We start from the raw sequence: 23079 nt of genomic DNA, 5'->3' as shown, positions 1-23079 counted from the left end.
GTTTTTATCTGCAGCAGCCAGATGGACTGTCTTATATCCCTGCTTTAAATCTCTGGGTCAAATGTTCATTCCTTGGAAAATCTGGCTTTCAACCTCCACTTGCTCCTGCCACTCTCCACCCTTCGTGTCCTCCAGCGCCTGCTGCTCCCTTCCTGTTCCTTCTGTGCCGGGCTGGCTCTGATGTTCTGACTTTGCACTGGCTGTTCCCTCTGCCAGGAATGCTCTTCCCCAGATACCTGCCTCCCACACCTCCTTCAGATCTCCACCCACTGGCCGCCTTCTTAGAGAGGACCTCCTATCCCTTTCAATACCCACCTCCCCCAGTTCTTAAATTGTTTCCTTCCTAAATAACAGCCCTCCCAACATACCCATGTCCTGATCTCTCCCTGGAGAATGTTCGTTAATGTGGCAAAAGGCACTTTGCAAATATGGTTGAGTTAAGGATCTCAAAATGGGGAGATGACAATCCTGGATTATTGAGGGGGAGGTCTTGAATGTAATCACAGGATTCTGTATAAGACAGTCGCCCCCAACCTGTTTGGCACCAGGGAGCAGTTTCATGGAAGACAGTTTTTCCACAGACCTGGGGTGGGGGCAAGGGGATGGTTTCAGGATGATTCAAGTGCATTACATATATTGTGCACTTTATTTCTATTATTATTGCATCAGCTCCACCTCAGATCATTAGGCATTAGATCCCAGAGTTTGAGGACAGAGTTGAGGACAGTATAAGAGGATGGCAGGGGACTTCCCTGGCTGTTCAATGGTTAAGACCCCGAGCTTCCAGCTAAGGGAGTGCAGGTTCAATCCCTGGTTGGGAAAGTAAGATCCTACATGCCTCAGGACACAGTCAAACAAAAAAAAAAAGGAAGATTTGTCTACAGGTGTAGGAGCTGTGATGATGACAGTAACAACTTGGAGTCATGGGAGGAAGAGACCACCTGGCCAGGGATGCTAGCACTGCACTGGTTTCTCCAGGAAAAACCAGCCCCTTGAAACTGATTTCAGACTTACTTCTGGTGTCTAGATTCATAAGAGAATACATCTGTGCTGTTTGAAGCCACTAAATTTGGAACAGTTGCAACCACAGGAGACTCATACAATCTGTTCTCCATGATGGGTCCCAGGAGAGCAGGGGCCTTTGGTGTGAACACAGGCATACAGTTGGCACTCAGTAGATATGGATGGCACTCAGTGAATGGATGACAGTCATTAGTAGGAATGAAAAATCGAAAGAAGGGAGCTATGTATGGCTGAGGTACTTGTCTCTGTTTTCTCCTCCAGCAAGGCGTTCAGTAAAAGGAAATATCATCAGCACAGGCACCCCCTGATTCAACTGCTCATCTCCTTCCCACTTTTTTTTTCTTGGACATGCTTGCAGGGTCTTAGTTCCCCAACCATGGATTGAACCCATGTCCCTTTGACTGCAGTGTGGATTTTTAACCACTGAACCACCAGGGAAGTCCCTCCCTCCCACTTTTTAAAAAATATTTATTTATTTATTTATTTGGCTGCATGGAATCTTAGCTTCAGCACACAGACTCTCTAGTTGTGGCACGTTGACTTGGTTGCCCCAAGGCATTGGGATCTTAGTTCCCCGACCAAGGATCGAACCCATGTCCCCAGCATTGCAGGACAGATTCTTAACTGCTGGATTGCCAGAGAAGTCCCTCCCTCCCACTTTAATGCAAGTCCCTCCGTCCCACTTTTATCCCAGGGAGATGATGCCCAAGAGTTAGTTGCATAACCATTTGGGAAGGAAGGTCAACGAGACGGAGCACATTCACCCTGGAAAAGAGAACTTGGATAGGAGTTCCAGCTCCAGAAAGTCTCGGTGCGTAAGGGTGCTGAGGGCAGAACTAGACTGAGGGACAGGCATGAAAGGTTTGAGTCTAATCTAGGCTCTTTGGACTCAAATGGCCCCGGATGTGCATAGTTTATACTCCCATCCTTTTAAAAGTAGAACAGGCTGATGGGGGAGGTCTAGAGTTTCCTGTCGACCTATCCCAGGAGAAGCTGTGATGTTAAGGGCATCACCCCCTTATTTGAGAATCTTGGGCTTCTTGGCAATCTAGTCCTTTTCACCCAAATCCTTGTGGTTCTTCTTCTTTTTTTTAATATTTATTTTATTTATTTTTTTTAGCTGCCCTGGGTCTTAGTTTTGGCATGCAGGATCTTTAGTTGCGGCATTCAAGCTCTTAGTTGCATCATATGGGATCTAGTTCCCTGACCAGGGATTGAACCTAGGCCCCCTGCATTGGGAGCTCAGAGTCTTAGCCACTGGGCCACCAGGGAAGTTCCCCTTGTGGTTCTTAAAGCAATAGATGCCCCACATCAGAATAACCAAGAATCTCTTGTCTGCCCAGTACCATTGTCTTCAGGAAGACTTAGTTTGAGAAGGACATGGCAACTTCATTGCAGTCAAGCTCCTATTCATTAACTGTTAGAATGTTCTTTGTTCTACATTCCCCCCTGAAAGTCTTTCTCTTCAACTCAATACAAGGAGCACTGTTGCCTGGATGCGTAGAAAGGGCTTTCATGGGACATTCTGGTGGTCCAGTGGTTAAGACTGCACTTCCAATGAAGGGAATGCAGGTTTGATCCCTAGTCAGGGAACTAAGATCCCACATGCTGTGCAGTTTGGCCAAAAAATAAAAGAAAAATTTTTTTAAAAGGAAAGGATCTCATGATACCTGGCAGTTAGGGTGAATTAAAGATCATTTTTCTAACTTTTTATTTTGTATTGGGGTATAGCTAATTAACAATGTGACAGTTTCAGGTGAACGGTGGAGGGACTCAGCCATACATGTTCATGTATCCGTTTTCCCCCCAACTCCCCTCCCATCCAGGCTGCTACATAACATTGAGCAGAGTTGCCTGTGCTATACAGTAAGTCCTTGTTGGTTTTCCGTTTTAAATATATCAGTGTGTACAAAAGTTTTGGCGGGGACTCCTCCCATGGCTAGAAATGCCCCAGAGTGGGCAAGAGCCAGCCACCTTGAGGAGCTGTCCCTCATCTGTGGAAGGTCTGTTTTGTCCCACGGAAAAGGTGGAATTAGATGGGGTGATCTCAGTGGGTTCCTTCCAGCACCAAGCGCCCTGGGAGTTTAGAAACATCTCCAACCAGTCTCAGCATCGTTCACCCTGTGGCCCCATGAACTCTGACCTCCACTGAGACCAAAGCATTCCCAGGTCCAGACTTCAAAAACCTTCTGATTCAACCCCGCCTCCCCAGGTGGCAAACTCCAAGCCTTCCTGGACATTAAAGAAAAAATTCTCTGATGACAGCACAAAACTCACCTTGCTCACTCTAGTTTTATTTCAAGCAACACAGCGGAAACAAGGGGGCACAATCTGTGGAACCAGACGCCAGTGAGTTCAGATTCCAATTCTCTGATGGGCTTGTGTGGCCACCTGGGACAGCTCTTTGAGCATCTTTGTGCCTCAGTTTTCCTACCTGTAGAATAGGGACAGTCATTCCTGGTTCACAAAGTGGTTTGAGAATTTGATGCTGCCTGCAGCATCATTTTTCTTTTCCTTCTTTTTTATGTATTTATCTTTTGACTGCACCTCAGAGGTAGACCTGGTCTTAGTTCCCCAACCACGGACCCCCTGCAGTGGAAGCTCAGAGTCCTAACCATTAGACCATGAGGGAAGTCTCAACATTATTCTTTTTTTTTTTTTAAGTTGTCTTTGGTATGGACCATTTTAAAGTCTTTATTGAATTTGTTACAATATTGCTTCTGTTTTATGTTTTGGTTTTTTGATTATAAGGCCGGTGGGAGTGTAACTCCCCAACCACAGGGATTGAACCCTCAAACCCTGCATTGGGAGGCGAGGTCCTCACCACTGGACCCCCAGGGAAGTCCCAGCATCATTGTTATCAGCTTGTATCTCCTTCACTCTAGTTCCTTTACCCAGCCCCCACCCCCCCATAAAAGAGACCCTCCTCTCCCAAGCCTTCTTCAGACAAAGTGGGGCTGACTGCAGCTGCACGTGTGAATTTCAAGTGAGTTTCCCCAGCTGCAAAGGGCTCCTCTCCCCCATTCAGTGGTTCAGTGTTCACAGGATAGTGGCTGGCTGTGCAGCCCCGGGTTGGGTCGGGAACATGCCTTCGTTGAGGCACTGTCCTCCGGAGGAGTGAGTAAAGCTCCTTACACAGCGTCCAGATGCAGCCCAACATAAGCACCTCTGTCTGAGTCAGACAACCCCTGATTCTATTCCTTCCAGCACAGCAATCCCTTCCTGGGTCCTCTCCCAGCTTCCCCCGGGTGTGTCCGGGCATGCAAACTGTGCCTGTTTTCTGCGGTGTCTTTCCGCACTTCTGCAGATTCCCATGGGCTATAGCTGAGGGCTGCCTGGAGATGACCCATTCACTGCCTCCTTTGCCCATCCATTCATTCTAGCGATGTGCACCAACTGTGCCAGGCCGTGGGTGAGACACTGGGGACACCTAGCAAACAGGAGAGCTGCCCTCATGGGGTGCTGGAAGACTAGGGCAGAGACAGGCAGTCCCTTATAACCTCACTGGCCAGTGGAAAATTGAAGCTGGGTTCTTGGCACCTGGAGCACGCCTGGGTGGGTTCTGACTGGGTTGGGGAGGTTAGAGAAGGAGTTGACCTTGAGCTGTGAAGGATGATGAGGGGGGAACAGGGAAAAGAGGCTGAGGGTAGCAATCAAGCATTCCAAGCAAAGAGAGCAGCATGTGCAAAGGCCCTGGGGCCAGTGGAAGCAGATTGAGGGACCGAAGGAAAGTTGGATGGGGAAACTGAGGACCTAGGGGGGGAAGGGTTTGGCTAGCATCTCACAGCTAAGGAGGTGGGTGTAGGATTAGGTGTCTCAGCCTGTGGGTTTTGTTTGTAAATTTTTTTTCTTTTTCAGGGGGCTGTGCTAGGTCTTGCAGCATCCGAGCTCTTCATTGTGTTTGTAATTTTTTTTCCTTTCCTTCATCAGAGTGTAGTCAATGATGCCAACCAACCGAGGATGAGATGGTTGGATGGCATCATCGACCCAATGGACATGAGTTTGAGCAAACTCCAGAGGATAGTGAAGGACAGGGAAGCCTGGCGTGCAGCAGTTGAAGGGCTCACAGAGTCAAAATGACTTAACAACTGAACAACAACAAAGTCGATTAACAATGTTGCGTTAGTATCTGCTATGCAGCAACGTGAGTCAGTTCTGTGTATACATATATTCACTCTATCCGTTCTGTTCCCGTGTGGGTCATTACAGAGCACTGAAGACAGTTCCCTGTGCTATACAGTAGGTCCTTATCAGTTACTTATTTTATATACGATATGCATATGGGCTTTCCCAGTGGCTCAGTGGCAAAAAAAAAAAAATCTGCCTGCAATGCAGGAGACACGGATTCAATCCCTGGGTTGGGAAGATCCCTCGGAGGAGGGCATGGCAACCCAATCCAGTATTCTTTTTTTTTTTTTAATTTTCCCAAAGTCTTTATTGAATTTGTTATGATATTGATTCTATTTTATGTTTTGGTTTTTTGGCCATGAGGCATGTGGGATCTTGGTTCCCTGATAAGGGATCGAACCCGAAACCCCCGCACTGGGAGGTGAAGTCTTAACCACTGGACCGCCAGGGGAGTCCCCCGATCCAGTATTCTTGCCTGGAGAATCCCATGGACAGAGAAGCCTGGTGGGCTACAGTCCATAGGGTCGCAAAGAGTAGGACACGACTGAAGCACACACAGTTTGTATATGTCAATTCCAATCTCCCAATTTGTCCCTCTCCCTTGTAACTTTTTATTCTGACATAGTCCCGAGCTTAGAAAATAAAAATTATAAGAATGGTGTAAGGAATATCTGTAAACTTTTACCCAGACTTGCTGACTCTTAAGATTTTATTGATACTTCCTTTATTGTTCCCTCTTCCCCTCCTCTCTCTGTCTCTGCCTGTCTGTCTGTTATCTGTCTGTCTACCTATGCTCAGTCTCTGTCTGTATGTACCCATCCCTGCAGAGGGTAGGCCAAACATGCTCCCTCTCCTAGTTCAACACACACACAGCAGTGATTTCATGTTGTCCAGCTCAGCAGTCCTCAAAACTGTCAGGCAGGAGCCGTGGGTTTAGGGCAGGAAGTGATGGGGCGCCCTGAGCGTTCACTGTCCCCCACCCACTCTGCTGTTTCTCTTTCCTGCTCTCCAGCGATGCTGGGCTGTCACACAGAATACGGCACACGGGGCAGCTTCAACAGCAGGTGTTTATTCTTGCACAGCTCTGGAGGCTGGGTGTCTGAGATCATGGTGCCAGCAGGGCTGGCTTCTGGTGAGGGCTCTCTTCCTGGCTTCTTGCGACATGGCATTTCCTTTGTTCTCAGTGGTGGAGAGAGAGCTTTCTCGTGGCTCTCCTTCCTCTTGTAACGCCACAGTCCTAAGGGATCAGGGCCCCACACATTTTTTTTTTTTGACTGCTCATGTAGGATCTTAGTTCTCCAACCAGGGATCGAACCCCCACCTCCTGCAGTGGAAGGGTGGAGTCCCAACCACTGGACCACCAGAGAGGTCCCAGGGCTACACACTTTTGACCTCCTGCAATCTCAATTGCCTCCTAAAGACCCTGTCTCCAAACACAGTCATACTGGGCATTGGGAGAACACCGTTAGGTCCAGAACATCCTGTTTGCATCTGCTGAGCCAGCGTGACTGGCCGGAGTGAAGTGGGGGATGGGGAGCAAGGGCTGGGAGGTCTGTGATTCTGCTCTCAACCCCAGGCTTTCTTTTTAAAAAGTATTTCTTTACCTTGCTAGGTCTTAGTTGTGGTTAGATCTGTAGTTGCGGCATGTGGGATCTAATTCCCTGACCGGGGATCGAACACAGGCCTCCTGCACTGGGAGTGTGGAGTGTTAGCCACTGGACCACCAGGGAAGTTCCCCCATAAGGCTTTCTGATCCAGCCAAGAGGTGATGGTGCTGGGGGAGACCAGAACAACATAAGTGGAAAAAGGTGTCAGAAAGTGCAGAAAAGGGTAGATTTATCTGAGTATCTGAAACCACCAAAGTTGCCTATGATTTTTGAAGGCCTCTCTGCAGTTCCCTTGACTTAGGTTTGCAAGAGTCCTATTATAAGTCCTGGAGCTGCTAGTCCAGCTTTGAGCCTCTGTAAAGCCTACTTAATGCTCAGAAAGAGTTTTTGCTGTTACCCTGCATCAGAGGTGGCTGTGGATCAGGCAGAAGCAGAAGCTGAGAAGCCCTGGAGGGGCAACTGAGGCAGCGTGGCCAATCTGAAGGCCATCGAAGCCCTGGAGAACTGCTTGGGAAGCAGTGCTCAGCCGTGTCCGACTCTTTGTGACCCCATGGACTATAATCCACCAGGCTCCTCGGTCCATGGGGTTTCCCAGGCAATAATACTGGAGTGGGTTGCCGTCCCCTCTTCTGGCGATCTTCCCAACCCAGGGATCAAACCTGTGTCTCCTGCATTGGCAGGCAGATTCTTTCACCACTGAGCCACCTGGGAAGCCCCTTGGGAAACAGGAGGCATATTCAAAGGTCCTGGGGCCCACAGTTTATTCCCAATTCCTTTCTTTCACACCATGAGTAACATTAAGACAGAGTCTAGGACCTGAGCATAGAACTAGGTCTAGGGGCCACCTCTGAAGCCAGAACTATTGCAATATCAGCTTATTCTGAGTGACAGGTATTTCTTGATTTGGGCCTTTCCCCGCCACTTGCAAAATGTGCCCTGACTTAATCTTTCCTTCAACAGACCCTTGCTGAGGGCTGCTTCTTCCAGGGCCAGGCCTGTGACTCACCAAAGCAAGAGAGGAAGAGGCAGAATGCAGGGGTGAGGTGGAGGTCAGATTCAGACAGGGTCTTCTGGAGGACACTGACCCAGCCTCAAAAGCTAGGCAATTTCACTGGGCAAAGAAAGCAAGAAGTGGCCCCTCTAGTCAGCGGGGACAGGATGTGCAAAGGCATTGGGGCAGAGAGGACCTTCGCATGGGAGGGGCTGCAGTATGTAAGTGAGTCCGGTTAGATCATAGGTGTCAGGTTGGAGGGTTCACATACGTCATGTCCAGAAGGAATTCCCAGGAGGGAAATCTGGATAGTGCTTTAATAAAGTACCACAAGCTGGCTTAAAACAGGAGACATTTTCTCTCACAGTTCTGGAGGCTAAACATCCAAAAGCAAGGTGTCAGCAGGGCCATGCTCCCTCTGAAGGTGGTAGGGAAGGATCCTCGCTGCCTCTTCCTGCTTCGGGTGGTGGTTGGCCATCCTTGTTCTTCGGCTTGTAGATGTATCACTCCTTGCCTCCATCTGTTTTTTTTTTTAAGCTTGTGTTTTATTTTTTAGTTTTTAAAAAAATTTTGGCGTGTAGTTGGTTCCCAACATTGTGTAGTTTCAGGCATACAGCAAAGTGAGTCAGTTATATACATATACGTGTAGCCACTCTCTTTTGGATTCTGTTCCCATATAGGTCTTTACAGAGCACTGAGTAGGGTTGCCTGTGCTATACAATAGGTCCTTATTAATCATCTCTTTTATGTATAGTAGTGTGTATGGTTGGATAGCATCACTGGTTCAATGGACATGAACTTGGGCAAACCCCCGGAGATAGTGAGGGACAGGGAGGCCTGGTGTGCTGCAGTCCATGGAGTTGCAAAAGTCAGACTTGCCTTAGCGACCAAACAACAGCACCAAAGTGTGTATATGTCCATCTTAATCTTTCTGTGTATCCCCCTACTTACTGTCTCGTAAACATAAGTTTATTTTCTACATCTGTAACTCTTTCTGTTTTGTAAATAAGTTCATTTGTACCATTTTTTTTAGATTCCACATATAAGCAATATCATGATATTTGTCTTTCTCTGCCTGACTTACTTCACTCAGTATGACAATCTCAAGGTATATCCTTGTTGCTGCAAATGGCATCATTTTGTTCTTTTTATGGCTGTAACATTCCGTGGTCTATATGTCCCACATCTTCTTCATCCACTCATCCATCAGTGGGCATTTAGGTTGCTTCTATGTCTTAGCCACTGTAAACAGTGCTGCAATGAACATAAGGGGGTATATATCTTTTCGAATTTTGGTTTTCTCTGGAGATATGCCCAGGAGTAGGATTGCTGGATCATAGGGTGACTCTATTTTTAGTTTTTGAAGGAACTGCCATACCGTTCTCATACTGACTACACCAATTTACATTCTCACCAACAGTGTAGGAGGGTGCCCTTTCCTCCACACCTTCTCCAGCATGTATTGTTTGCAGACTTTTTGATGATGGCCATTCGGACCAGTGTGAGGTGGTACCTCATTGTAGTTTTGATTTTGCGTCTGCCTCCATCTTCCCATGGCCCTCTCCTCTGTGCATGTGTCCAAACTTCCCTCTTGTTAGGAGCCCACCAGTGAGTCTCGTATGACTTCATCTTAACTTAATGATGTCTGCAACTATTCCAAGTAGGTCACATTCCTAGGTACTGGGAGTTCAGACCTGAGTTACGTTTTGAGGGGATGCAAGTCAACCCACGCCAGAAGGATAAAGCCACACTGTACACCTGGTGGAGTCGGGGAACCCCACTTTTCACGTGGGTTTCCCAACACAGACAGAAAGCAGGTGCTACATGGATCCAGCCATCTGGATCCACTTGGAGTTCGTGAAGGGGTTTCAGGTCTGCAGAAGTGGAGATCTTTCTGATGCTTGGGGAATTAACCCCAGTACTATGGCCCTGTGATGTGAAGAGCTGACTCATTGGAAAAGACCCTGATGCTGGGAAAGATGGAGGGCAGGAAGAGAAGAAGGCAACAGAAAGTGAGATGGTTGGATGGCATCGCCGACTCGATGGACATGAGTTTGAGCAAGCTCCAGAAGTCGGTGAAGGATAGGGAAGCCTGGCGTGCTGCAGCCCATAAGGTCGCAAAGAGTCAGATGCAACTTAGGAACTGAGCCACACTTGGCCTTGAAAGCTGTAGCACTGTGGATCTGAGGGGCTGGTGGACATGTGCAGACTGGCACAAGGGGGCAGTAGTGGGCAGTGACTGGGCTCAGCTCAGCCACTATAAACGGTTCAGCCCGCCCCGCTCTCCCTGGTTTAACCTTGGTTTCCTCCTCTGTGAAACAGTCTTCTCCCTGCCTCGTAGGCATGCTGTGAGGAGCAAATGAGGTGATGCATTTCACCAAGATGGCAATATTTCAACACAGGGAGTGTCCTGCCGTGGGGTAAATGACGGTTCTAGCTGATTCTAGCACAACAGGACTTCAGCCTCAAACTGACAGGTGCAGGGAAGGCAGAGTCCATGAGAAAAGGAACTAGAAGGAAATTCCAGCATCCAGGTGAGCAGGGGTGGCAGACAGTCAGCTCCTGGTGGTGGTTACCATACAAGGAGGGCAGATCTGATTCAAGAAAAGACTGAAATCTAGACTTTCTGTGTCTCATCTCTGATTTGACAGTGAGTTTTAAATGTTGTGAAATGTTGTGTGGGCAGACAGAGCTAGCGGCGGTTCATCAGCTGCCAGTCTGCAATTTGGGAGCACAATTTCGGGTTACCTTGCAAGGAGGCGGTGTGCCTCCTGTCCTCTGGAACCCTGGACGTATTCATGAATTACCAGCTGCCCTCCCCATGTTCAGAGCATGGGTGTCAGCTACAGACCAGAGGGACAGAGCAATGTGTTCATCAAACGGGCATGTGAGTTGTCTTATCTCAACCTGAAAGAAAGATGCCTCTTTAAAACCTTCTGACTTAATCTGAACCTTGTTTTTTGCTTTTTTAAATGGAGGTGAAATTTCCATAATGTAAAAATAGCCATCTTAAATGCATAACTCATCTGTTGTGCAACCATCAACTCTATTTAGTTCTAAAACATACCATCACCCCAAAAGGAAACCATTCCCATTAGCAGTCACTCCCCATTTCCCTGGCAACCACAAACCCACTCTCTGTGTCTGTGGATTTGTCTGTTCTCAACGTCTCATATAAATGGAATCACACCCTGTGTGTCCTTCTGCATCTGGCTTCTCTCACCGAGCATCCTGTTCTCAGGGTCCCTCCACATGGTAGTTGGTGTCAGCACTTCTCTCCTTTTCGAAGCTGAATAATATTCCAGTCTGTGGATGGACCATGTTTTGTTTATCCATTCATCACTTGATAGACATTTGGGTTGTCTCCAGTGTGATCACGCTGCTGTAAGCATTCAGGTATGAGTTTTTGCATAGATATGTGTCTTCATTCCCTTTGCACCTCTGCATAGTTGTGACTTTTGACCTCCATGAGAGCAGGGCGTCACCCATGTCATCCTTTACCTCCAAGACCCACCAATACTCCTGGAAGATAGTGGTTACTCAAAGAACATTCAAAGGATGGTGAATGGGAGAAGGGTGGGCGGGGTGGGGGAAGGGTGTGGAGGAAAAAGCATGATTAGATTCCATCTTGCAGAGGGTGCCAGCTCATGCCCTACAAAGAACAGAGGTGATGGAATAAATGTGTACTTGTTGCTCAGCCACTAAGTCGTGTCTGACTCTTTGCAACCCCATGGACTGCAGCACACCAGGCTGTCCTTCACTTTCCCCCAGAGTTTGCTCAAGCTCATGTCCACTGAGTTGATGATGCCATCCAACCATCTCCTCCTCTGTCGCCCCCTCCTCCTCTTGCCCTCAATCTTTCCCAGCATCAGGGTCTTTTCCAATGAGCCAGCTCTTCGCTGGCCAAAGTATTGGAGCTTCAGCTTCAGCATCAGTCCTTCCAATGAATATTCAGGGTTGATTTCCTTTAGGATTGACAAGGGACTCAAGAGTCTTCTGCAGCACCACAATTTGAAAAGAAAAAAAAAAAAAAAAACCCTACTGTCCTTCTCCGTCAAAACAGCTCCCCGTTTAGCTGAGCTGGCACTGCTGAGTTGTAGAGATGAATTACCGCTGCAGTGCCTCCCTGAGTCAGCAGGCCCTGCACTGGAGCCCCTGACAGCCCCATGCACTCCGCAAACCCTTCTGCCTGAGAATTTCCCTGGGGAGCAAAGGAGCCGGAGCACGTGGGTCAGAATCAGGCAGAGTGAGCTGTGGTCCAAAAGACAGGCTGGGCATTGCCAGGAAAAGCAGGTCTTATTTTGCAAATTCCTGCTCCACCAATTAAAGGGGCACAGATGCATAGCTGGCTGCCTTTCTCTTCTTAAAATTTTACTTTTTTGTAGCTTTAGATTTACAGAAAAGTTGCAAGAATATTACAGAAAACTTCCAAACACACCTCTCCTATAATTAACATCTTACATGAGACTGATACTTATATTACAATTAATAGAATGGTATTGATACATCATTATTAACCAAAGTCCACAATTTATTGTGATATCCATAGTAATTTTCTCCTAATATTCTTTTTCTTTCCTAGGATCCCACCCAAGATACCATGTAACATTTAGTCATGATGTCTCCTTAGGTTTCTCTAGGCTGTGACCATTTCTCAGACTTTAAAAAAGAAAAAGATTTTTGGATGTAGACCATTTTAAAATTCTTTATTGAATTTGTTAAAACACTGCTTCTGTTTTAAGTTCTGGTTTTCTAGCCAGGAGGCATGTGGGATATTAGCTCCCCTGACCAGGGATCAAACCCTCGTCCCCTGCATTGGTAGGTGAAGTCTTAACCACTGGACCTCCAGGGAGGTCCATCACAGACTTTCCTTGTTGTTGATGCCCTTGACAGCTTTGAGGAGGACTGGAGTCAGAGATTTTGTAGAACTTCCCTCTATGGGAGTTTATCTGGCGTTTTTCTCACGGTGACACTGGGGCGCTGGATGTGGAGAGGAGGACACAGATAAGGGGCCGTCTCATCCATCATCTTGGGGTGCCTGTCATCAGCATGACTCTTCCTTGGTGTTGACCTGCATCCCCGGGCTGAGGTCATGCTGGTCAGGTGTCTCCACTGTAGAGTCACGCCTCCCTTCTTCCCATACTGTCCCCTTTAGAAGGAAGTCACCGTGCCCAGCTCATGCTTATAGAGAAGTTACTCTCCATCTTCTTGGGGACAGAGAATTTACATACATTATTTGAAATTCTTCTGTGCAAGAAAAATTTGTCTCTTCTCCCCATGTTTATTCAGTCACTTGCTTACTTCTGTATGGACTCGTGGACGTTTTATTTTGTACTGTGAATCACCAGCCAATACTTCATGATATGTTTTGTTGGTCAGGCCTGTCCAGCATGGGCCATGGAGAGCTCTCTCAGTTATCTGCTTTGTCTATTGGACAATTTCTGGCTCATCAGAGACCCCTGTGGGGTCAGCCCGTGAAGAATGCTGCTTATATTCCAAATATAATATAGATGAGACCCTCCTTTTCTCTGGGCCCCAGCTTTTACTATCCAAAAAATAAAGGTTTATGGGACTTCCTGGTTCACCTTCCAATGCAGGGGGCAAGTGTTCTATCCCTAGTGGGAGAGCTAAGATCCCACATGTGGCAAAAAAAAAGGAGCAATATTGTAACAAATTCAATATGTGTGTATGTTAGAGGCTTCAGTCATGTCTGACTCTTTGCCCCGCCATGGACTGCAGCCTACTAGCCTCCTCTATCCATGATATTCTCCAGGCAAGAATACTGGAGTGGGTTTCCATGCCCTCCTCCAGGGGATCTTCCTGACTCAAGGATCAAACCGGGTCTCTCGCATTGCAGGCTGATTCTTTACTATTTGAGTCACCAGGAAAGCCCAACAAATGGTCCACATCAAAAAAAAAGTATTAAAAAAAGGCTTAATATTTGTTAGATGTCCTGATGAGAGCCCCCTGGCGCTGATGGTGTGTGATTTTCTATGCTCATGAACAGATGTATTTTCTCCCAATGATTTCCCAAAACTAAACAAATTCTGTTGCTATCATTCTGTCTGAACTCCACGCTTCTGCGGCTGGACTTGTGTTGGCTGGTGGCTGGTGTCCACTCCCGGCTGGGTCTGCAGGCCACTCCCGGAAGAGACGGGGATGGACTTGCTTGGCAGCCCCACAGAAGACACATCCTGTAAGTTTCCATGTGCAGAAATGGGCACACGATCTGGGCTCTGCCCAGGACAGTAACTGTAGAAATGTCAGAGGCCATGCCTCCTGGGTGGAATGTCACAAAAGGGGGTTGTTCAGCTCCAAGGCCTGTAGGGAGAAGCAACTGTGGTGGTGACCCAGAGATGTGTGTGGGCACCATCGTGAAGTCAGTGTGTGGTGTTGCTGTGTGTCCTTGAACTGGTGGCTCAGCCTCTTTGTGCCTCCAATTCCTTATGTACTAAATGCAGGTAGTGAGCCTTCCACAGAAGGGGTATACAAGGATTAAATGTGATGATTTATGTAAAGTGCTCAGGGGAATGCCAGGGATAAAATCAGGGGACTCTCCTGCCCTGAGCACTCAAGAGGACTCATGGGTCTGAGGACGCAAAGGCCTAGACTTTGAAAACAGGAGGTCTAGGGCAGCCAGATGGGCTACATCAAACACATGTTCTCCTTGATGTCATCTCCTGGCAGAGTCCTGCTGAGAGTTCCCACTCTGCCTGCATCTCCCCCATGCAGCCCATCACAGAGCCCGCCCTAGAGGGGAAGGACTGCTCAGAGAGGGACAGCCACATCCCTGAGGTCACACAGCAGCAAGGACCAACTCTGCCTACTCCCGTAGCATACTATGCCCATGAGCCAGGTAGGGGGATCAAGTTGTCCCAGTTCTCTGGGGTCAAACTTTATGGATCTGAACAGCTGGTCACCCTAGAGTACCAGCCATTCTTCCCACCTGAGCATATATTCTCTGCCCAGTGTTGTCACATCCCTACAGGGTGACCTTGGGTGACTCCCTTCTCCCCTCTGGGCCTCCACTTCCCCCTTCTGTAAAACGAGGGGTGTGTGGTAACAGTACCTCACTTCCTAGGTGTGACTGCCTCAGTGATGGCCCCCAAAGGAATCCAGATTCTAATTCTATGAAACCACGAATGTTCCCTCAGGTGGCAAAAGCAATTTTGCAGACAGGATTAAGTTAAGGACCTTGAGGGACCTCCCTGGTGGCTCAGTGGTAAAGAATCCACCTGCCAAGGCAGGAGACATGGGTTCAATCCCTGATCCGGGAAGATCCCACATGCTGTGGAGCAACTAAACCCATGCTCCACAACTACCTAGCGCACACTGTAGAGCCCGTGCTCAGCAACAAAAGAAGCCACCTCGGTGAGAAGCCTGCACACTGCAATTAGAGAGTAGCCCCTGCTTCCTGCAACTAGAGATAGCCTGCATGCAGCAACAAGACCCAGTGCAGGCAAAAATAAATAAGCAAATTAATTAATTAATTAATTTAAAAAAATTTTTTAAAGAAACTTGAGATGGGATATGTGATAGTTAATTGTATAGATTCACTTGATTGGCCCATGGTAGCCAGCTACATGATCAAACATGATTCTAGATACTTCCGTTTAGGGTGTTTTCTAAATGAGATTTATATTTAAATTCATGCACTTTGAATAAAGCAGATTGCCTGTCATTGTGTGGGTGGGTCACATTTAATCAGTTGAAGGGCTCAAGGTATGGGGGCGTCAGGGCGGGGAACTCAGGTATGATTCATCCTGGGGCAAGATTCCAACTGTGAACCTACGAAATCAAGCAATTTCTCTGCTTCCAAAGTACAAAGGTGAGACAGGCACAGAATAGATATTCCCACTGCAAATGGGAGAAATTGGAAGGATGCAGGGGTCACGAGTCCCAGCGAGTCTGAAATTTGGCAGGGCAAATTCCACTGGATTTTTTTAAAGGCAAATTCCATTACGTTTTAAGGCTGAAGAATCATCCTCTTTGGTTCAGCGCCCTTTCCTCCGGGTCCACGTGCTGACATTACTGCCTCGGAGGTTCCCTGCACTTTCAATCTTGCAGTCACCATGCTGGGATCCACAACCTGATCCCACCAGCAAAAACATCAGTATTCTTTTTAACATATTTATGTCTTTGGGTGGGTTGGGTCTTAGGTGTGGTGCACAGGCTTATTTGTTCCACGGCATGTGGGATCTTAGCTCCTGGAAGAATGAATGAATGAAAATAGTCACTCAGTCATGTCCAGCTCTTTGCGACCCCATGGACTGCAGCCTGCCAGGCTCCTCTGTCCATGGAATTCTCCAGCAAGAATGCTGGGATGGGTTGCCATGCCCTTCTCCTGAGGATCTTCCTGACCCAGGGATTGAACCCGGGTCTCCTGCATTGTGGGCAGGTTCTTTACCATCTGAGCCACCAGGGAAGCCAGAATCAAACAAGATTCCCTGCACTGAAAGACAGATTCTTAAGCACTGGACCACCAGGTTAAGCAGTATTTTAAATCAAGCATGCCTGATTCGCTGCTCCCAGCACACTTCCCGTGAAAAACGCAGGGTAAATTGAGAGGACTAGGGTCATATCCCTGGGAAGGTCCCTGCCTCAACATCCCCATCTGTAAAATGGGTAATATTTCCCACCACACAAAGTCATGGTGAGAGCAGGAAATTATGCCAGTGCCTCACACATAGCAGACACTCGGTAAATGTGACTTACGGGGTTTTTTTATTACTTTTTTCATTTTATTTATTTATTTATTTTTGGCTGTGCTAGGCCTTCATTGTGTGTGAGGGCTTTCTCTAGTTGCAGCACGCGGGGGCTACTCTGTATTTGCAGTATGCAGGCTTTTCATGGCAGTGGCTTCTCTTGGTGCAGAGCACAGGCTCTAGAGTGCAGGCTCAGTAACTGTCGTGCTCCGGCTTAGTTGATCCGAGGCATGTGGGATCTTCCCAAGTCAAGGACTGAACCTGTGTCTTCTGAATTAGCAGGCAGATTCCTAACCACTAGACCACCAGGGAGGTCTGTAACTTGTGTCTTTATAATGTTCTGCCAAAATGCATATTTCCATCCCGCAGTGTCTCTTGAAGCATTCTGACCTGTTGCTTAGGGATCGAAAGATTCAAAGTGAAAAAAAAATGAGATTCAAAATGAAAAAAAATGGTAATCCAAGGATTTCCCTGGTGGTTGGTTCAGTGGCTGACTCCAAGCTCCCAATGCAGGGGACACAGGTTTGATCCCTGGTCAGGGAACTAGATCCCACAGGCTGCAAGTAAGACCCAGTACGGTCAAATACATAAATAAAAATAAGTACTTAAAAAACATGTGGTCCATTTAATTATGGATCTATGAATGTCATCCAATATAAAAGAGGGGTGAGATTCTCCTTGATGTTGTTCAGTCGCTCAGTCGTGTCCAACTCTCTGCGACTCCATGGACTGCAGCACACCAGGATCCCCTGTCTTTCACTATCTTCTGGGGTTTGCTCAGACTCATGTCCATTGAGTTGGTGAAGGACTCTCCTACTGGTTTATTGATTTTGTCTTCAAAGGCTGTGTAATGAAACAGGGAGAATTTCTGGGGTCTCTGGAAGGTCAGCCTCTTTTCCCAGAGCTGCCTTTGGGGGAGGGGGTGGCTCTCCTCCCCTTGTAAACCCCATAAGCCTGAGGGGTTAGCTCTGCTCCAAGGGCTGTTAGATGGTTTTAACCCCTTGAGGGCAGCCCAGGAGGTGAAACCACCTTTTATAAGGAGACCAGAGTCCAGGCTGAGTCTTTAGGAGGAAGTGGTCCAAACCATGGGGAATATCCACCCCCATGGCTTCAGAGTGACGTGGGAAGATCCTGCCTCCCTGTACCTCGGTTTACTCACCTGTCCAACAGGGCAGTAGCAAGGCTGCAACTGACTCAGCAGTAAAGAATCCACCTGCAATGCAGGAGATCCAGGAGACACCAGAGACACAGATTTGATCCCTGGGTCGGGAAAATCCCCTGGAGGAGGGCAGGGCAACCCACTTCAGTATTCTTGCCTGGAGAATCCCATGGATAGAGGAGCCTGGCAGGCTACAGTCCATGGGGTGGAAAACAGTCAGACACGACTGAGCACACATATCTGTCTAGAGAAGTCGGAACATGAAAACGTGGGCTAGGGCTTAGCAGAGGGCCTGGCCTGTGTTATGTGATCCCTAAAAGTTAACTGTTAGAGTCACACATCCCAGAAAGGCAAAAAGCAGAACTCGGACATTCTCCATCAGCCTTAGCCAGAAGGAAAAAAAGGCGCAGATACTGGCAGGGCTGGAACTCGATCTGGAGACCAGGCTGCCTGAGGTCTAATCCCCATGTCATCGTTTGACCTTGACTCGACTCACCTGTGAGTCTCATTTTGCAGATGGTAAAACTGAATCAAGCTTGGAGCAAGGTGGCACTGCAGGGTCACAGAGATGGTGGGTAGCAAGGTCAGGCTCTGAACCCAGGACTGTCCAATGTCCAAGTGTCTGCCCTTGACCTCCGAGCTGGATGGTTCCATTAACCGCTGCTGTGAAAGGATGTTGTCTGATTTCTAAGCACTCCCCACGGCAGGGCAGAGCAGATCTCTGTAGGGTCTGGAATAGGAGAAGGGGAAGAAAAAATAAGCAATTGATTTGGTTTTGCTTTGACTTTCCGTTTTCCCTTTCCCCCATAGCCCCTCCCAACACGCTGAACTTCAACGGGGCTCATCGTAAGCGAAAGACACTGGTGGCCCCTGAGATCAACATTTCCCTGGACCAGAGTGAGGGCTCCCTGCTGTCAGATGACTTCCTGGACACCCCCGATGACCTGGACATCAACGTGGATGACATCGAGACCCCTGATGAGACCGACTCACTGGAGTTCCTGGGGAACGGCAATGAGCTGGAGTGGGAAGGTAAGGTTGGTCACTCACCATCTCTACCCGACCCCCAAATTGGACCCCAGTGCTCCTCTCGGCTTCTGGGGCCATCTTGCCAGGGTCCCCCCTCTGGCAAGGTTCAAGGTGGGCAGGGCTTCTTTTATTGTTTTTTGGAGTTCTTTTTTGACCACGCTGTGTAGCGTTTTAGTTCCCAGACCAGGGATGGAACTTTTTCCCCCTGCATTGGAAGCATGGAGTCTTAACCACTGGCTCACCAGGGAAGTCCTGGAGTGGGGCTTCCAACCCAAGACTCCCAAAACAGGCCCTGGGACTCCACGTGCATTTTCTCGTGGACTTGTGGACTTCGCTGGGAGACGTGTCTTTCACCCAATTCACTTGATCAAAGGTGATCAAGACCAAAAGGAGGGGCCGCCCCCTGATTCCACAGGTGTCTGTGGAGAGGGTCTTGATTGCCGTGAGGGGGTAGGGTAGAGAGGGCAGGGACCCGTCGGGAAAACATGGTGCCTGCCTGCTCTCAGGGCAGTCAGAAAGCTGGGCTCTGGGTAACAGAACAAATGGATACAAGGTAATTGCACCTGGTCGCTGGTGCTGTGGGAGAGATAGGTGATGAGAGAGGGCGGTGGGGCTCAGTCAGGCAATTGAACCCTCCCACGGGACACTGGGCCACATTTGGGGGCATCTGTGGTTGTCACAAATGGGGGGATCCTGGCATTGAGGGGGTGGGATCAGGGATGCTGCTCCACACCCTGTAGTGCCCGGGACGCCCCCCACAGACAGTGACTGGCCCTAAATGTCCACAGTGCCCAGCCCAAGACACCCTGAACCAGGCTTCCTAGGGTGGGGAGGATTCTTCTGCAGGGTTGTCGGGACTGGCCTCGCTGGGTGGGTATTACTGGAGCTGATATTCCAAGGCAAGAACACAGGTCAGAAAGATAGCAGCAAGAAATTTCCCTGGTGGTCCAGTGGCTAAGACCCCATGCTCCCAATGCAGGGGGCCCAGGTTCAATCCCTGGTCAGGAAACTAGGTTCCGCATGCTGTAACTAAAGATCCTGCATGCTGCAACCAAGAGGGCACAACCACATAAGTACTTTTCAAAAAGGTAGCAATGGTGGTGTCCATGGGGATGGAAGCAGAGGCACAGCATTTGTTGGATGGATGTGAAATATGAAGAGGAAAGAGGTCTAAGATGGTAGCTGGGTTTGGGGCCTGAGCAGCTGGGAAAATAGTCAGGCCATTTTCTGAGGCGGGAAGATTGCAGGATGACAGATGGGCAAGAGACAGATAATTTCAAGAGTGGTTAAGAACCCGTGAGAAGCCCAGAGAGGGGAAAAATGTGTGCAAGGTCACACAGCAAGAAAGGGGCTCTACCCAGAACAAAGGGTGAGATGAGTGGTCTTCCTCTGGCCTGGGGAGGAGAGTAAGAGGCTCTGTGGCCACAGGTGACCAAGGCAGCCCAGAGAGGGAGGCTGGGACGAGATGTCCAGATTCAGGCGTCCCTCCTGCTCACCCTCCCTGCTGCCCTCCTCCAGATGACACCCCCGTGGCCGCCGCCAAGAACATGCCCGGAGACAGTGCAGATCTGTTTGGGGACGGTTCGGCGGAGGATGGCAGCGCAGCCAACGGGCGTCTGTGGAGGACAGTGATCATTGGGGAACAGGAACACCGGATCGATCTACACATGATCCGGCCCTACATGAGGGTGGTGACCCACGGAGGTGAGACCATGCCCCGAGGGCCCCTTCCCGGCTCCGACAACTGAAGGGCCCAGCAGCAGTCCTCTCTGAACCTCGGTCTCTTCTTCTGAGCCAGGGGGATGCTAAGCCGTAGTGTCCAGGTGTGCAGGGATAAAACTCACATGGGGGCAAGGCTTAGACGCCTGGGGGCACACCAGAGGTGCCCATGACGGTGGCTGGCATCCCTCCATGGAAGGTGTTTTCTGGCTTCTGTAGCCAGGCTGCTGGGGCTCAGAGCTATGTCCTCTGAGTATGGGCAGTGGGTGGGAGGGGCCGGCCAGCTGTGAGATACACGCATGGGGCAGAGCGCAGGGCAACTCAGAACTGGGAGGGGGCTCTGCCCGGCCCTGTCAAGGGCTGCTCACCAGCTGCCTCTCCGCAGGGTACTACGGCGAAGGTCTCAACGCCATTATCGTCTTTGCCGCCTGCTTCCTCCCGGACAGCAGCTCCCCCGACTACCACTACATCATGGAGAACCTCTTCCTGTAAGTGGCCTGGCTGCTCCATCCCAGCTGCCCACAGGTCTGAGGTTCCCAGCCAGTGGGCAGGACAGGCATCAAGGACCACATTGGGTGGTTCTGCCCGGCACCAGGGAAGGGCTGGACCACGGGCAGACCTGCCTCTGAGTCCTCTGCTCGCCCGCTGGGCCTCACTGGTGCTGTTGTCATCATCACTAGCATTTATGGAGCATGTATGGGGTGGGCTTCCCCAGTGGCTCAGAGGGAAAGAATCCACCCGCCAATGCACGAGACACAAGAGATCTGGGTTTGATCCCTGGGTTGGCAAGATCTCCTGGAGGAGGACATGGCAACCCGCTCCAGTATTCTTGCTGGAGAATCCCATGGATAGAGCAGCCTGGCAGGCCCCAGTTCATAGGGTCGCACAGAATCAGACTCGACTGAAGTGACTGAGCATGCATGCCCACTGTGGTAGCCACAATGCTAAGGGCTTTGTACATGAGAATATGTTCCATCCCCAACAAGACCCTGTGGGGTAGTTACAGTTGCCTCCCATTCTGTGGCTGCAGTGCTTGAGGCACAGAGAGGTTAAGTCACTTGCCCAAGGACACACAGGTACAGTTTTGCTAGGATGGAGACAGATAATTAAGCATAAAGCACCTGGTGGAACTCCATTGGTGTCCTGTGGTTAAGACCACACCTTCCTCAGGTTCTTAATGCAGGGCCATGGGCCTGATTCCTGGTCAGAGAACTAAGATCCCATATGCCTCCTGGTGTGGCAAAAAAAAATAAAAAATACCTGGCAGATGACAGTAAGAGCTCAGAAAATCGTTACCACTCCCATTTTCATTATTATGAAGATTTCCTTCTTCCTCAAGGGGGTGAGGGTGCCAGGTGGGCCAGAGGAAGAGGAAGTACCCATGGACAGTCAGATCAGAAAGTGGCCTGACTTACCCGGGAGCCCAGTCTCCCTGATTTACAGATGGGGAAGTGGAGGCTGAAAGAGGAGAGGATTCTTGGAAATCACTTAGGGGGAGACACAGCTGGGATGGACCCCAGGTCCCTAAAGTCAGGTGCAGTGGACCACTGTTTGTGGGTACCTGTCCCCCAAGGGCATTTGGGGCTGTTGAAACTTACATTCCAGAATTAATGGAGACATTAGATGAGTTCAAGAGGATAAATCACTTGGCACCTAGTAAACACTCAAAAAAATTGTAGTTTACTTGCTAAGTTGTGTCCAATTCTTTGCTACTCCATGGACTGCAGGGTGCCAGGCTTACCTGTTCTCCACTGTCTCCTGGAGTTTGCTCAAATGCATGTCCATTGAGTTGGTGATGCCCTCCAACCATCTCATCCTCTGTGGTCCCCTTCCACTGCATTCAATCTTTCCCAGCATCAGGGTATTCTCCAATGACTGGACTCTTCCCATCAGGTGGCCAAAGTACTGGAGCTTCAGCTTCAGCATCAGTCCTTCCAAGAATGTTCAGGGTTGATTTCCTTTTAGGATCGACTGGTTTCATCTCCTTGCAGTCCAAGGGACTCAATTTAAAAAACAAAACAAACAAAACTCCTGAGTAAGATAGTAACTACTACTATCACTGTGCCCACTGACCCAGACTTGGGGGGTGTCTGGGAGTCCTCTGCTCCCCTCCCCCGCTATCCGGCTAAGCATGCCAGGACAGCCAGCGACACCCAAACAGGTGTGACACAGCCAGGGCGGGTGGAAAGAGAAAGAACGGGGCCACAGGGCCTCGTCCCGGGGGACTGGGCTTCCTGACCCTGAGCCAGCCTTGCGGGTCCCCGCTCCTCTGTGCCCGTGACCAGGTACGTCATCAGCAGCCTGGAGCTCCTCGTGGCGGAAGATTACATGATCGTGTACCTGAACGGCGCCACGCCCCGGCGGAGGATGCCAGGCATCGGCTGGCTGAAAAAGTGCTACCAGATGATCGACCGCAGGTGAGCGGATGGGGCTGGGGGACGGCCTCAGCGTGCCCCGGGACCGAGCACTGAAGTCCCTCCGACTCTGAAAGGGTGAGGCTGGCGCGGCCATAACAGAGCGCCAGAATGGGTGGCTTAAACAGGAGAAGTGTGTCGTCCCCTAGTTCTGGAAGCTAGAAGTCCTTGGTCAAGTTGACTGCAAGGTCGGTTCCTTCTGGAGCTGTGAGGGAGAACAGCCCCTGTGCACGCCTATGTGCAAATGCCCCCTTTTATAAGGACACCCCAGTGGTTGTGGATTAGGGGGAAGGCCCTGCTGGGA

At 49.4% G+C, this 23079-nt stretch overlaps 1 protein-coding gene across 1 annotated transcript in view; it reads left to right on the top strand.

Annotated features, from left to right (window-relative positions):
- ATCAY (ATCAY kinesin light chain interacting caytaxin) overlaps window positions 1-23079 on the top strand; it is a 38291-nt gene that overhangs the window by 3261 nt on the left and 11951 nt on the right. The window contains exons 3-7 of the mRNA XM_065933774.1: window positions 13887-13945; window positions 18424-18645; window positions 20161-20346; window positions 20747-20849; window positions 22647-22778. Coding sequence (XP_065789846.1) covers window positions 13887-13945; window positions 18424-18645; window positions 20161-20346; window positions 20747-20849; window positions 22647-22778 — 702 coding nt within the window. The remainder of the gene's footprint in view (window positions 1-13886; window positions 13946-18423; window positions 18646-20160; window positions 20347-20746; window positions 20850-22646; window positions 22779-23079) is intronic.

This window comes from Muntiacus reevesi, chromosome 1 (genome assembly GCF_963930625.1).
Source record: "Muntiacus reevesi chromosome 1, mMunRee1.1, whole genome shotgun sequence".
Classification (NCBI taxonomy): Eukaryota; Metazoa; Chordata; class Mammalia; order Artiodactyla; family Cervidae; genus Muntiacus; species Muntiacus reevesi.
Note: the sequence above shows the minus strand (reverse complement) of the source record. Positions and strands in the feature narration are given on the sequence as shown.